General features: G+C 33.1%; 1 protein-coding gene and 2 long non-coding RNA genes across 4 annotated transcripts; 1 reads left to right on the top strand and 2 right to left on the bottom strand.

Moving 5' to 3' along the window:
- The first annotated feature begins 35 nt into the window (after positions 1-35).
- On the top strand, positions 36-2,300 carry LOC112797214 (uncharacterized). Its single transcript, XR_003199683.3, has 2 exons — positions 36-577; positions 1,854-2,300. It is a non-coding gene; the product is annotated as an uncharacterized lncRNA (long non-coding RNA).
- Positions 2,301-2,743: 443 nt separating this feature from the next.
- On the bottom strand, positions 2,744-4,133 carry LOC112797213 (uncharacterized). Of its 2 annotated transcripts, none has more exons than XR_003199679.3 (2): positions 3,733-4,133; positions 2,744-3,326 (listed from the first exon to the last, which is right to left on the bottom strand). It is a non-coding gene; the product is annotated as an uncharacterized lncRNA (long non-coding RNA). The 2 variants fall into 2 exon arrangements; XR_003199680.3 differs by having other exon boundaries at positions 2,744-3,314.
- Positions 4,134-5,831: 1,698 nt separating this feature from the next.
- Positions 5,832-8,990, bottom strand: LOC112797212 (pectinesterase/pectinesterase inhibitor PPE8B-like). Its single transcript, XM_025840033.3, has 3 exons — positions 8,619-8,990; positions 7,699-8,229; positions 5,832-6,529 (listed from the first exon to the last, which is right to left on the bottom strand). The coding sequence occupies exons 1-3, from the start codon at positions 8,950-8,952 to the stop codon at positions 5,832-5,834; spliced, it is 1,563 nt and encodes a 520-aa protein (XP_025695818.1). The 5' UTR covers positions 8,953-8,990.
- Positions 8,991-13,882: the final 4,892 nt, after the last annotated feature.

Raw genomic sequence — 13,882 nt, 5'->3', positions numbered from 1 at the left:
AAGTTGCTAATGTGTCACATTGTGATTGGTGTATTTAAATAATCGGTTTAGTATTTATTATTTAAATTCGGTTCGATCTGGTTGGTTTAAATAAACCGGGCCGGATCATGCTTAATTAATTTTTTTATTAAATTTCTGATACGACGTCGCTCAGCGTTCTTAAGCGACCTTCTCCTCCCTCACCGTCTCTCTCTCTCTCTCTCTCTCTCAAGCTCGAGTCATCTCTCACTGTGGCTCATTGCTCTCGCACCAAGCTCGCTCCCTCTCTCGGCTCCAGTCTCTCACTGTCTGGTGTCGCACTCAAATCGTCGTCGCTCTCTTGGCTCCGGTCTCTATCACGGTCTCTGGTCTCGCACTCAGTCGCGCTCGCGCGCCTTCCCTACCCTCGTTGTCGCCGGAGGCAGAAGCAGTAGGTCCTGGGACTGGTCATCTTCGTCGTACCCTGTCTCGTTACCGTCTCACAGTCAGTCCCGCACCTTCGTTGTGCTCGTCGTTGCCGGAGGTAGAAGCAACAGGTCCCGGGGATTCCTCCTTGCCGCCAGCTTCCTTCGCACAACCAGAAGCTGGTCCCAATTTGGTGAGTTCCTACAAATTCCCCAATTCTTTCCTTTTCTGTTTTGTTGCTGCCTTTGATTTTGGTGCTGAAACTATCACTGAACTAGTCACCCTTTTGTTGCTGAAAATAATCACCGACTGTCAATTCGTCACTGATTATCACTGAACCCTGAATAATTTGTTGTTGAAACTATCACTAAGCTAATTTTTTGTTGCTGAAAATCATCATTGAGATGAATATGGTACTGATTATAGAATTTTTATGGAATAATTTTTTCACTTTTACGTATATAGAATTAAAAAGAGAAAGAAAACGAGTCTGGTTGTGAATGCATTATTGATATTGAAACTTATTAGCCAAAGCTCCATCCTATGTAAACAAATGAGAAGACAAATGACATTACATTGGGGGGTTTTCTCTTGTGTGGAACAACTAATTTGTCTTTATGCACATTGATGATCATGCTAGGCGCTTCAATTGAACTTTTTGGTTGGTGGAGTTAACTCAGATTTGATAATATGATATGTTATGGCACTGCAATGCAAGGCTTCTGGGACGGATTACCAATGATGCTGTACTTTTAGCCATTCTGATTTTATTAGTTCCACACCCTGCTCCCTTCTTTTATCACTTTGTGTCCTTTTTTTGTGTGTAGCATTTTGATTTGGCAGTGTTATTACTTACTAGGTTGAACAATTGATTGCACAATTAGTGTGATCAAGGGAATGGGAAGGAAGGAAGAAAGAAAGAAACAAAACAAACATTTCTTTCCCATTGCTTGCCTTGTGACAATGTAAATTTGATTTTGTTGTTATGGATTTAATTTCGTCTAAATAGAAAAAGGTTTTTCTTTTTTTCATAGGAGTTATAACTTTAGTGTTTTTTATTAGTTTTTGTCTGCTAGTTGCAAAGGTGCAAAACTTGGGTCTCATTTTACCTTTGTGTATGCGAAATTGGTTCATTCTTCATTCAATGTATAATGTATTCTTGACTTCAATTTCCTGTATAGCAGTTAATGATCTATATGAGCCAACGTCTTCCCCTGTGATTTTGATTATTGATGAAATGCTGTGTTTGCTGATGTTGCATGAAAATTGTGTGCTGTCAATAAACTTAGTTTGTGCTGTCTTTTAGAGAAGAAACTCTTTGTACTTATTTTCCTTCCAACCCTAAACAAACAACCCTTCTTCACCATTGGATTGGATGAAGGATCTATCCAATGGTAAAGGGTGTGTGTGTGGACACATATCTTCCAATTATTAACACATACAGTGACTAAATTATTTTTCTATTTCAGCTATCTTACAGGGATGAGGAGTTGGATGCTATTATACTCTCTGCTTGTACGGCAATCTTACATCTGAAGCACTTAAATGACTTGAACATTCTTGAAAATCAAGCTGTTGTTGATAATTTGAGGATTGCTTCGTAGCTTGCACTTTTCATGTCAGATCATTTTAGAAGCAGTAGTACAAGTGCTATTGCAAAAAGGTCACGAAAGTATGTGCCTGCTTCAAACTACAGGAAGCTTTATTTATGTGCTCAAATGAGAGCAACATTTATAGAAGTGAAAACAGTGATTTGTTGTGTATTTTGTTGCGTTCAGTTTTCTCAGAGAATGCTGAGGCGGTTGGTGGTATTATTAGCTATGGTGCACTTCAACTTGACACTGCACCTGGATGCATACGCCTTTTGTATTCACTTTGGAGGAATGAAATACAAATGCCATTTTATGATTTTTGTATTTTTTTTAGTCCCGCTATATTTCCAAATCTTTTTGGCAACTAAGTTCAACTAAATTAGTTTAAACTTAACAAAAACCAGTTTCATTAGTGAAAAGATGTAGACTCACTCTAATTCCTAGCGGCATCGCACGCTTTTTCTTTGCATTTTTTTTTTGTCATTGGGGTGCTTTATGCACTTGTGATGAAACAATAAAACGTTAAATATTATATGCAATTTTGTATAAGTATTATTTAATACATACTAACACAAAATATAAATTAAAATTATATAAAGTTAAACATATAAATATACATTAAAATATAATAGTTGATTTTTGGTGTGTAAAATATTTTCATATTTGTAGAATGAAAATTTAAAAATTACCTTAATAATAAGAGATAGTATGATATTTATAAAAGCAAAATATTTTTGACAACTAAACGTGGAAAAATACGCATATCATTTCTGTTATAAAAGTTATTCTATTTATGTATCTTGGGTCTCTACTTTCTAACAATTGATACGTTACTATAATACATCATACATCATCCAAAATAAGGTGTTTGAAAGACAAGAGGGAGAGGAGAGGGAGGGAGAGAGCAAAGGAAAAAAAATATGACTTCATGTTCCAACTTGTGGACTAACTTCAATTCTATTTGTGCATCTAATTGACTACAAAATAGGGTCAGGGATAATCAAGAAAGTGTTGCATAATTATTTTTGTTTGGCTAATGCAGTAGATAAGCAAGCACACCATTATTTTCCACTTTAGTTTTTTTCCCACTAACTACTAATGTTTGCTGTGGTTCCATTTCCGCTATTCTTATCAGTTATCACCACTAGTGCCTGCTCTGTTTCCGTTTCCACAGATTCTGCCAACACAGTAGCCGGTGGTTCCTTTTTCTCTCGTGGTGCCACCACCGTTGCCTGCTGTTGTTCCTCCTCAATTACTTGTGCTTCACTTTTTTCTAGTTGTTGCACAACATGTTGCTTTAAATATCTAAACAATATCAGTTATTTTTTGATGATTTATCTGCTATAATAACTGAAAGTAGTTAAAATCAGAACTCAATAACAAGAATTCAAGATTCAACAACAACAAAATTCAAGTAAAACAAGATGCAGCTTAGCAAAATTCAACTGAAAAATTTAATAAATAAATGAATTCAGTTCAATGCAACAGAAAAGATTCAATCATACAGATTAGTAACTCAGAATTAAAATTCGATACAGCACAAGCACAACAGATTGGATTTATAAATCAATCTCAACAGCATTAATTCAATATCAATAAACTGAATTCAAATAAAAATTCAGTAAATTAATAACTCAAAACTTAACAGAATCATCAATAATACACCATAAGCATATTCGGAATAAACCACAGAAGAAAACAATATAGCACAAATACAACAGATTGAACTTTGAAGAGGATAAAGGGGAGGTCTTACCTGAACTGGCGGCGAAGGCGAGAAGAAGAGCAACAGCGAACCAGAGACCAGAGAGGAAGAGATGCAGTTACACTGTCGCAGATAGTTACAGGTAGAGAAACATGTAGTTGCAGAGCCAAAGAGCCAGAGCGGCAGAGAGGGGAGCAGGATGGCGGATGATTCTGCCTCCGGGGACGACGGTTCCCCTCGGGTGAGTGTCATGCGCGCGACGACGGCGCGGTGACCTTGAGAGTTAGACGTGGAAGAGTGAGAGGGGGAGGGTGGCGGACGGCGATGAGAGTGGAGGAGGTTGGCGGAGAAAAGGAGAGCGATAGCACAGCGAATAGAGGGTTAGGAGTTAGGATTTTTTTGGTAACTAACATTATATCAAAAATAATAGAGATATTTTAATCATTTTGTATAATAAAAATATGATAATTATTTTATATATATATAAAATAAAAAATTAATTTAGATCGGTTTAAAATTTGGTTTATCTGATTTTTTATTTAAATTAATTTATTTGGTTTAATTTTAACAAAAATATATGGTTTAACCGGTTTTATATGCTATAATTTGATTGGTTGAAAATAAAAATCCATAAAAAAAGATGTTTTGAACATCTTTATGTAAGTGGTCTCCTTATGTTAAAATCCTTAATTTTCTTTATTATTTTTTAACGTTAAAAAAATTAATTTATAGTATTGATAACATTTTATTTAAAATGCTTTTAAGTTTTATTGTAAAAACTTGAAACTTTTTTAAATATAGTTTAAATAGATCTTTTTTATTACTTGTTTTTAATTAAGAGATAAAAAGGAGTGATTAATGACAAAAAATGAAAAATATTTAACATAAAAATTTTATAATTTTGTGAATATAAAATATAAGGGTTATATATAATGGAATGATATTATAATTGTAAGATTTTTCGAATCACAATAGTGTTTTTATATGGTAACAGCTCTGATGTTTATTTCATTTTAAAGAAAATTAAACTTGTTTAATTTTTTTATTTTTTAGAAGATGTATATTTCGACAAGAAAAAAAATATGGAGAGTGAGTATTTAAGAAGACATTTTGAACTCTCAAGTTAGTATAAGAAGTATACCAGAATAATAAAATAATTTAGATTTTATTAGAACTTATCATATGTGTATGTATGATACGTGTTTCAAATGTTCGTGATATGAAGAGTTCAATTGTTATTTAAAAGATATTAGTTTACATTTTTAAAATATTTTAATTTAATTTGATATATTTTGATTTTGTTTATTTAATTACTAGATTGGGCCTTATGTTTATAGGCTTAGGGTTTTCAATATTTTAACTTAATAGGAAGTTATAAATACTTCATAAATTAGGATAGTCGTGATAAAGAATTATTTAGAGATTTGAAAATCTAGAATGATTTAGAGGTTTGAAATTTTTTTTTTGGTTTTATGATAAAATTATAGTGTAGATAATTGAGATTGAAGAATTCCTCTCTTGTTGCATCGAGAAATTGAGTAGAAGATTAAAGAGTTATTTCGATTCAATTTCTAAATTATAGTGTTAACAAATTAAGTTGAAGAGTCCGTTTTTTATTGTGTCAAAAAATTGGATAAAAAAGAGAATAATTCTATTGTATATAATTTCAATATATATTTTTGTTTTTATTTCAATTTCAATGTATTTTTTTTAATTTAGTTGGAATCATTTATATTACATACGTGTCTAAAATGGCCATCGGTAATGGACCTTATTGTAGTGGCACATACACGTTTAATAATAACCAAGTACTAATTTCCTAGAGTGATCAAAACAGTTCACTTTTTCAATATATTTTCTGACCCACCTTTCAGGTAATTTTGGTTCATACTCAAATAATATAGATTGAAATCATACATAGCATTCGAAGTAAGCACAAGAAATAAAAAGAAAATAAAAAAAGAGAATGAACCCGCAAAACATAACATTTATTCTTTCTCTCTATATCTCTGCAGATTCTCATCAATATGCATCAGAGTAAGCACCCTATATTTTTCCATTATTGTAAAGAACAAGTACAAGATCAATAATAATTAATAGTTTATATTTATTGTATACAAGATTGGCAAGTTTAAATAACTTGTTCTTAATTAAACAGATAATCCAGCTGAAAATGCGACACCAGTTGAAGGCAACCATGAGTTCCCTTGAATGAAGTTTGCCACAGTAAAATTACTAGCTTCACGGGAGGTTTTCAAAACACGGTATCCAGGCCATTTCACTCTGTTAGCTACACCGGCACCGGGACCAGTGTTCATATACTCAGCATAATACAGAGTGTCCAACCCAATGCTCCCATTCCATGGTGTCCAACCTAGCGGGCTTATAACGTCGCTTATATAATTTTGCATAAAAACTGTTCTTGAATACTTTTTCCATGGCCTCCCCAAGAAATATTCCGTCGTCTTAACAAACGGAACAAGGTCAGAGTCAGCGATTATGTTGCAGAATTGCAACGAGAACCCTGTTGGTTCGTTAGGATCTTCTCTGCCGTGTGCAGTGATTGCGTTCTTTTGGTCCGGTGACCCTTTTTTGATAAGTATGTTGCATTTTTGGAAGACGGCAGTTCCATAGCCGAAGATGAAATCGACTGTACCGGAAATGGTGCACTCTCTGAAGAATTGACGCATTGAGTGAACGTAAAGGGTGTCTTGGTAGCCGAAGATTCCACAACGGAAAAAGACGGAGAAGTCAGAATCGGTTCTTAGTGCCACGGCTTGCTTCTTCGCTGGCCCTGCTGTGTTTTGAAAAGTAATGTCTCGTGCTATGAACCCTTCTCCAACTACAACTGCATATGCCAAATGCGTACATAAGAAAAAAAAAATTCAAATTAAATGTTAGAAAAAGTGCATCTTTTTCTTTTTTTTTTTTCGTGAGAATGGTATAATAGCACAACTTGCGCATTTAATTACTCATTGAATTCTAGAGAAAATAATACAAATAATTATAAAAAAATCAAGAATGTTATTTGTATATTAGAATTAATTATTATATATTTGTGTATAAATATTTGTATAATTTAATTTATTTTAATATATTTTATATTTTAATAATTTTTTATATTAATAGTTAATTTTTTATATAAACTTAAAAAAATTATAAAAAAATAAAACAGAAATCATATATGGCCATATATATAGTTAAATTCTATTGTGACTGTCATTATGGTAGATATGGTAGCAAAAGTATGATAACATTTAAAAAGTATAATTTAAATTAAATTTATATTTTTATTAATTGAAAGTATTTTTAAATTTGATTATATGTTTTACTAATTGAGTTGTTATTGTTAGAAGAGTTCAAAAGAGAAGTGTAACGAAAAAAATGTTAGTTAATTATTATTTAGAAAATAATGATCCGTTTTTAATTTTTGTTTCATATAATAATTTTAAATTTGTAAATTGAAAAAAATTGGAGTCAATGGCCATTAAAAAGTTAGACGATGTTATAGATTTTATTTTATAAATATATACATATAAAAGACATATTATTCTTTTTATTTTAACAATATCACTCTTTTTTTATAAATTTATGCAATCACACACATTATGGTCTTTTTTATTACGTCACTAATGATTACTTCTTCTAGCATTAGTTTTTGTTTTCATTTACACAACTCATTATGAAAGATGTTAAAAAGTAATAGAATTTACTATTTTTAACTAATTATTAAAAATTAATATTTAAAAATATAAATTAAAAATATATTGTTAAACTGCTAGACTACAAAAAATACCAACAAACTACAATGAATTACGTTGGCCTTGAACTTTTCTCATTACTTATATCAATCAATCGATTTGGTTATATATTTCTAATATATCCATGAGCAAATATGATAAATTAATATATATACATATATAAAAATTGATCAAAAGTAAAATTTAAGCAAAGTTTATATGAAAGAATGTAAAAGATTAATGCTAGTGTATGTTGTTACGAAGTTAAAATTCTTACCAAAGGTGGCCGATCGAAAAGTTGTCCAGCCGTCGACATAATTCCGGTTGCCGGTGATAATAGTGGCACCGATACCATCTCCGATCATCATGATATTCCTGTTATTCTTATTAATCTCTACGTACTCATTGTAAACACCTCTCTTCACGTAGATCACAAACCTCGTATTACTATTATTCGGCGCTGCCATAACCGCATCCATGATTCTTCTAAAGTTTCCACTCCCATCTGCAGCTACCACGGCGTTCGGAACCACCCTATTTGCTTGCAGAAGCTTTCTCTCCCTCGGCTTCACCCACGAAGGAAATCGGCCCTCGCCGGCGCCGGCCTCAGCATCTTCGAAGAAATCATTCTGGGACACATCAACCTTTGCGAGAAGATTCGTTACTGGCGATGTCACTAGTCTAAGGCCAGGGGAGATTAACCCTTTGATGATACTATTTGTGCCTTTGAATCCATCGAGGCATGTGTCTAAATTTGCTAGGACAGCACTTAGCCATGTCGCTAAATCCAATTCTAAGTTGTTTCTCCCTGCAACATTAATTATAATAATGTCACATTTTACATTAGGTTAGTGATTAGTATTGTTAAGTATCATGGTATCATGATCTGACTTTATCATGAGTGAAAAAATATGTATGCAATTTTAGTTTTTAGTATTGTTAAATTAGGTTAGTGATTAGTATTGTTAATTTTTAAATCATGAATTACATTAGTTTTTCCGCACCAGTGGACAAGCTGACATGACAGATGAAAAGTTTGATCATGGAATAAAAATTGAAGAAACAATTTAATCGTTATCTATATTAACAACAATACCTCATCTAATGGCCTATATATCACATTGCAATTAAACTTTTCTATACTCATGCTTGAATCCACCTAAAGAATACAAATAACTAGATTGTATGTAAAGGTACCTTTGGGATTTTGAATGACGGAGAGAAACAAATTAAGTTCATCGGAGGACATGTCCAACAAATTAAGACCGTCAAGAATGGCGTTTGTGAGATGGAAATTACCAAAACCACCGGTAAACATGGACAGGATGGAACCAACATTTCCCAAAAGCCCAATAACTTCCTTAACAACACCGACGAACTCAGAAGGCACGAGGCATGTTGAGCCTTCCGAACCGCAATTGCCAGAAGCAGAGGCCATAGAAGTAAAGTTTCCAAGGAGAAGAATCAACAAGAAGGTGAGTGCCACGGCGGTTAGTGGCACTTTCTCTTTTCTTGCTGAACAAGGAGCCATATTTTGCCGCTATGTGCTTTTGGTACAATATTAGTGAGGTGATGTATGTTGAATGTGCTATTGATGTTTTGCATTAGTGAAGAAGTAGTCTTTTATAGGATTATAGTTATATAACGGATATAGAATGTGTAATGAAAGAATGTGGTAATTGCTTAAATAACTCTTCAACCGATAATCACAAGTGTTTTATGAAACTGAGAGTTATTAAACTCTGAAGTATAAAAGTAATAAATAATATTGTCTATTGTGAATGGTTAAGTGAAATTAAATTAATGACGAATTGTTGTTATCTTCTTATTAATTAAGCGTTGATGAAAGGTTTAATCCAATTCGTTAAACCTTTTGTTTCAATAAAACTTGAAACAAGATAAGATATCTTGTAACTCACGGATTTTTTCCATGTGTTGCAAAGTTTATTTATATTTTTTTTAAATTTTTTTAATTACAATGTTTTAGATTTTTTTTTCCAAAAAGTAATTTTTGTTGTGCAAGTTTAAATTTAACAACAAAAAGTTTATCTTTTTGTCTAAATAGTTATTCACATTAAGTTGTTTTCATATGAAAATATTAACATGTATTATATTAATTAAATAATTAATTAAAATTTTTAATTAATATATACTCAAAGAGCACTTGATAAAATTATTATTAAAAAAAATTTTGAACTTTTTATTTCAATAAATGTATAATAAATGTTTTGAAATTTAAATTTCATTAAGAACACAGATTAACTAAATTCTTAATTAAATATATTAAATTATCAAATTATTTTTAACAATCATCACAATTTTTAGGGTAAATCACCCATCTGAATAATTAATATAGTTTCAATAGTAATTTGTCCTATTTTAATTTTCATTCCAAAATATTTTTATACAAATTTAACTGACTTAAAATAATATAGTATAAGTGCTCAATAAATCATTTTAAACAAAAATGATTTACTGGGATTACACAATGTACATAATCCAATTTATGCTAAACGATTAACCAGGTAAAGAAAATTGTGATAAATTGATTTCTGTTTGTTGCCACAAATTTTGACCTGTAATTCAACTATGGTGTCGAACTGATTTATATATATGAATTGAGTAGAAAAGATTTGGGACGAAATTAGTTGATTATGTGTGGGAAAATTTTTGACAGAGTAGGAACTCGACTATTGGATACAATAAGACACGCAGAAAATAGCGATAGAAAATTGCCTATCGCTTCTCTAACCGCTGTAAATTGCCAAGATAGCTACGATTGACATTTGAGTTCTTCAATGTGACGCAAAATCGGATAGATTAGCGGCGATTTCATGAAGAACCTCCGCTAACCCAAACACTTTATCATAATTGGTGGTTGTGTTAATAACATCATAGCAGAGAACTCAAAATCAAGGAAAATAGAAACCCGCGAAAGGAGAGTGGAAGCACGCGAACCCCTATTCTCTGTTCTACCATCACTATAAAAAAGCATTGAATATCATCGAATTTACCGTCGAAGAAAAGAATAAAATCCGACAGTAATTTAAATACCGTTGGATTTACCGTCGAAAACAATCAGACGATATAAACCTTACCGATAAATATTTACCGTTGAATTTTTTCATCCGACGGTAATTACCGTCGGAAGTTGCGACGGATTATAGAATTGAAAAACTAATTGGTTACCGATGGATTCTTCCGATGATAATGTTGGCATAAAAAATGTTATTTTGCTCACTGTTATTGTCAGATTATTCCTACGATAATCTCAATTTTTTTATTTTTAATTTGAAATAAATGTCCATTTTAATTTTAAATTTAAATTTTTCACACAATTAGTGGAACATTCATAAATAATAAAATACTGCTATTTAATTAAAATAAATAATACAATGTTCAAATATATTAAAAGTCAACTACATCAAATATGTACAATGAAACAATAAAACGGAAAAGAAATAACTATAGATTTAGGTAGACGTCGTCATTGTTGGTCCCGGGGCCCTGAGTCGGCGGCGCAGAAGGCGGTGATGTCTATATGCCATCAGCAGGACCGCTGCCACCAGCAAGGTTGATGCCAGCAGCGCGCATTTGGGCCTAGTACACCTCCATCTGAGTCTCCATACGCTGCATCTGCTCAACTGACTCCCGGAACTCCAGCCTGAGCTCATCAATATATAGACATCACGCGGTTGAGGATCTCCTGATACCTCTCTCGATAATCATTAAACTCTTGAGCTATTGCTGCTGAAGGCCGCGTTGGAGCTCCTGCACCTGAAGCCTCAAATCCACGCCATCCTCGGGCTCGACTGCTCGACTGGTGTTAGAGCCTGACGACGCTCTGAACGTGGATGTGCGGAGGCTGCTGGCGAAGCACGACCCAATCCCCTATACGCGGTTCTTATACGACCTTGAGGCGGTCTCGTGCCAAACTGCATCAAGATCGACGACTGCAGCTGCAGATCCATCAGTGGCATCCTCCCTACCTTGCTGAGTTTGCTAACTCGCCGCCTCCAGTCTCTGTTTATAGGACTCCTGTGTAATTAACACAAGTTTTTGTGATTAGTACGTCGACAGATATACAGTTAATTTCTAATAATTTTATAGCAAAAGAAAATCAGATGTATATTTACTTACATAATGGTCCTGAGACCGCTGATCAGTAAATATCTATTTGTTCTCCTTCAGCGTGTGGGTGTACTTGAACGTTTCCATCAACGTCGCCTCACGATCCAATGACTTTGACTACATATGTTTCATTGAAACAATATAATTAGGATGCCTAGTTTTGATATGCAGAAGAATATAAGTAAGTTGTTAACAAATTTGAAGTCACTTTACATACCAGCCTGGCCTTCGTCTTCATGAAAGTCGCTAAGCCGCCAGTATAACTAACCGGCAAGTGCACTGGGTCACCAAGTAATAACTCAGGTGAGTGAGTACTGATCCCACGAGAATTAATGGACTGAGCAACAATAGTTAAGTGATTAGACTAGTTAAACAAGCTAAAATGAGTGGTTTCAAGTTCAAGTAGCATAAAACAGTAATTCAAAACGTGCAAGAAAGCAAACAGTGAATGGTTAGTAAAAATAATATGAGAGAACAGTTAAGGTTTTGGAGGTGTTTAAATTTTCGGATTAACAATTCTTATCAACTACTTTAATCATGCAAAGATTCAATTTATGGCAAATCTTAAGTGATTAAACCTTAATTCCTTAGTAATTTAATCTCATCTAACTTAATCAACCGCCAATTCTTTGGTCACTTAATTTAAATTAGAAGATTAAGTCCAATTCTAGTTTATGAGCCACACAAACCCTAAGTACCTAAAAATAAGGAGATTATACGTCCCATATCCCGTTAAATCCAGATAATTAGAGAGTTGTGAGGAATTGATTTTCAAGCTTTAATTCTAGTGATATAACTTTTTCAAGTTTCAACAAGAATTCAAATAAAAAAGAGTTATCTTCCAATATACTCTAATTCCTAGAATGAAGAACGAAGTCAATCCTTGAATTTAAAACAGTGCATCGATTAAAAAGAGATCTCGATAAGATCGGATAAAAAACAAGCAGTAAAAGTAACTTACTAAAGGCCGACTGCTCAAGGTCGGACCTATGAAAGGAAATTCGGCGACTTAACAAACAAAAGAAAAACCTAGCTTTATCTCAAAAGGCAAAAGGGTTTGAATCAAGCACTATTTATAAAAGACGCAAAAGATAACCAATAACAAAAAGTTCAAAGCAAATACCAACTATTACAAAATTAAAGTGTCAAAGACCCACAAGTCGGGCCATCTCAAAAAGATAAACTGAAGGAAAATCAAAGGGGGTTAAGGTTCCCCCTATCACAGCATCCTTGGTAGGGGGATATGGGGAAAGAACAATGACTGGAACAGCCTCAATGATCTCGAGGGATGAACGAGAAGCCTTCACATTGACAACCTCGGGCTGAGTCTCAGCTTGAACCTCGGAACCTGTCTTAGGGTCGGACACGGGCACCTCCTCCTCATCTTCCGAGGCAGGTGGTGCGGTATTTTACAACCCACAAACTAACCGGCAAGTGCACCGGGTCGTACTAAGTAATACCTTACGTGAGTAAATGTCGATCCCACAAGGATTGATGGATCAAGCAACAATGATTGATTGATTGGCTTAGTTAGGCAAGCAGAAAATGGTTTTGAGATATTCAAAGAGCATTAAACAGTACTTTAAGAATTTCAGAAAGCAAGAAGCAATGAATTGGGAATAAAATATTTGAGGAAGTTGTTAAGGTTTCAGAGTTATCTAATTTTCGGATTAACTTTTATTACTAATTAATTTAATCATGAAAGATTTAATTTCATGGCAAACTATATGTGACTAGACCCTAATTCCTAAGACCTTCCTAGTCTCCTCTAAAATTCATTAATTGCCAATTCTTTGGTCAATCAATTCTAATTAGAGGGTGATGATCAATTTCTAGTTTATATGCCAAAAGAATCCTAATTATCCACAAATAAGGGGATTATATGTCACGTATCCCGTTAAATACAAATAATTAGAAATTCAGTATAATATGTTTTCAAGCTGTTGTTCAAGTAAAGAGTTTTTCCAAGTTTTACAAGAACTCAATTAGAACATGGGTCATACTTCCGTTCCATCCATATTCATAAAATAAAGAACAAAAACACTTATTGAAATATAAATCAAGACATGAATTAAATTAAAAAGAATAAACGAATCAATCCATGAAAATAGACAGAGCTCCTAACCTTAACAATGGAAGATTAGTTGCTCATGGTTAAGAGAAGAAAAAATAAGGGTTCTGGTAACAATTGGGTACTTGTCTAAATGTACAGAGTTCCTATTTATAACTTCCTAATAAATTGTAAAATCTAATTCTCTAAAATTAAGAATAATATCTTTTCCTAAAAGATAAGATTTGAATTTAAGTTCGAATTAATTAACAGGTCTTCA

Source organism: Arachis hypogaea, chromosome 4 (assembly GCF_003086295.3).
Source record: "Arachis hypogaea cultivar Tifrunner chromosome 4, arahy.Tifrunner.gnm2.J5K5, whole genome shotgun sequence".
Classification (NCBI taxonomy): Eukaryota; Viridiplantae; Streptophyta; class Magnoliopsida; order Fabales; family Fabaceae; genus Arachis; species Arachis hypogaea.
Note: the sequence above shows the minus strand (reverse complement) of the source record. Positions and strands in the feature narration are given on the sequence as shown.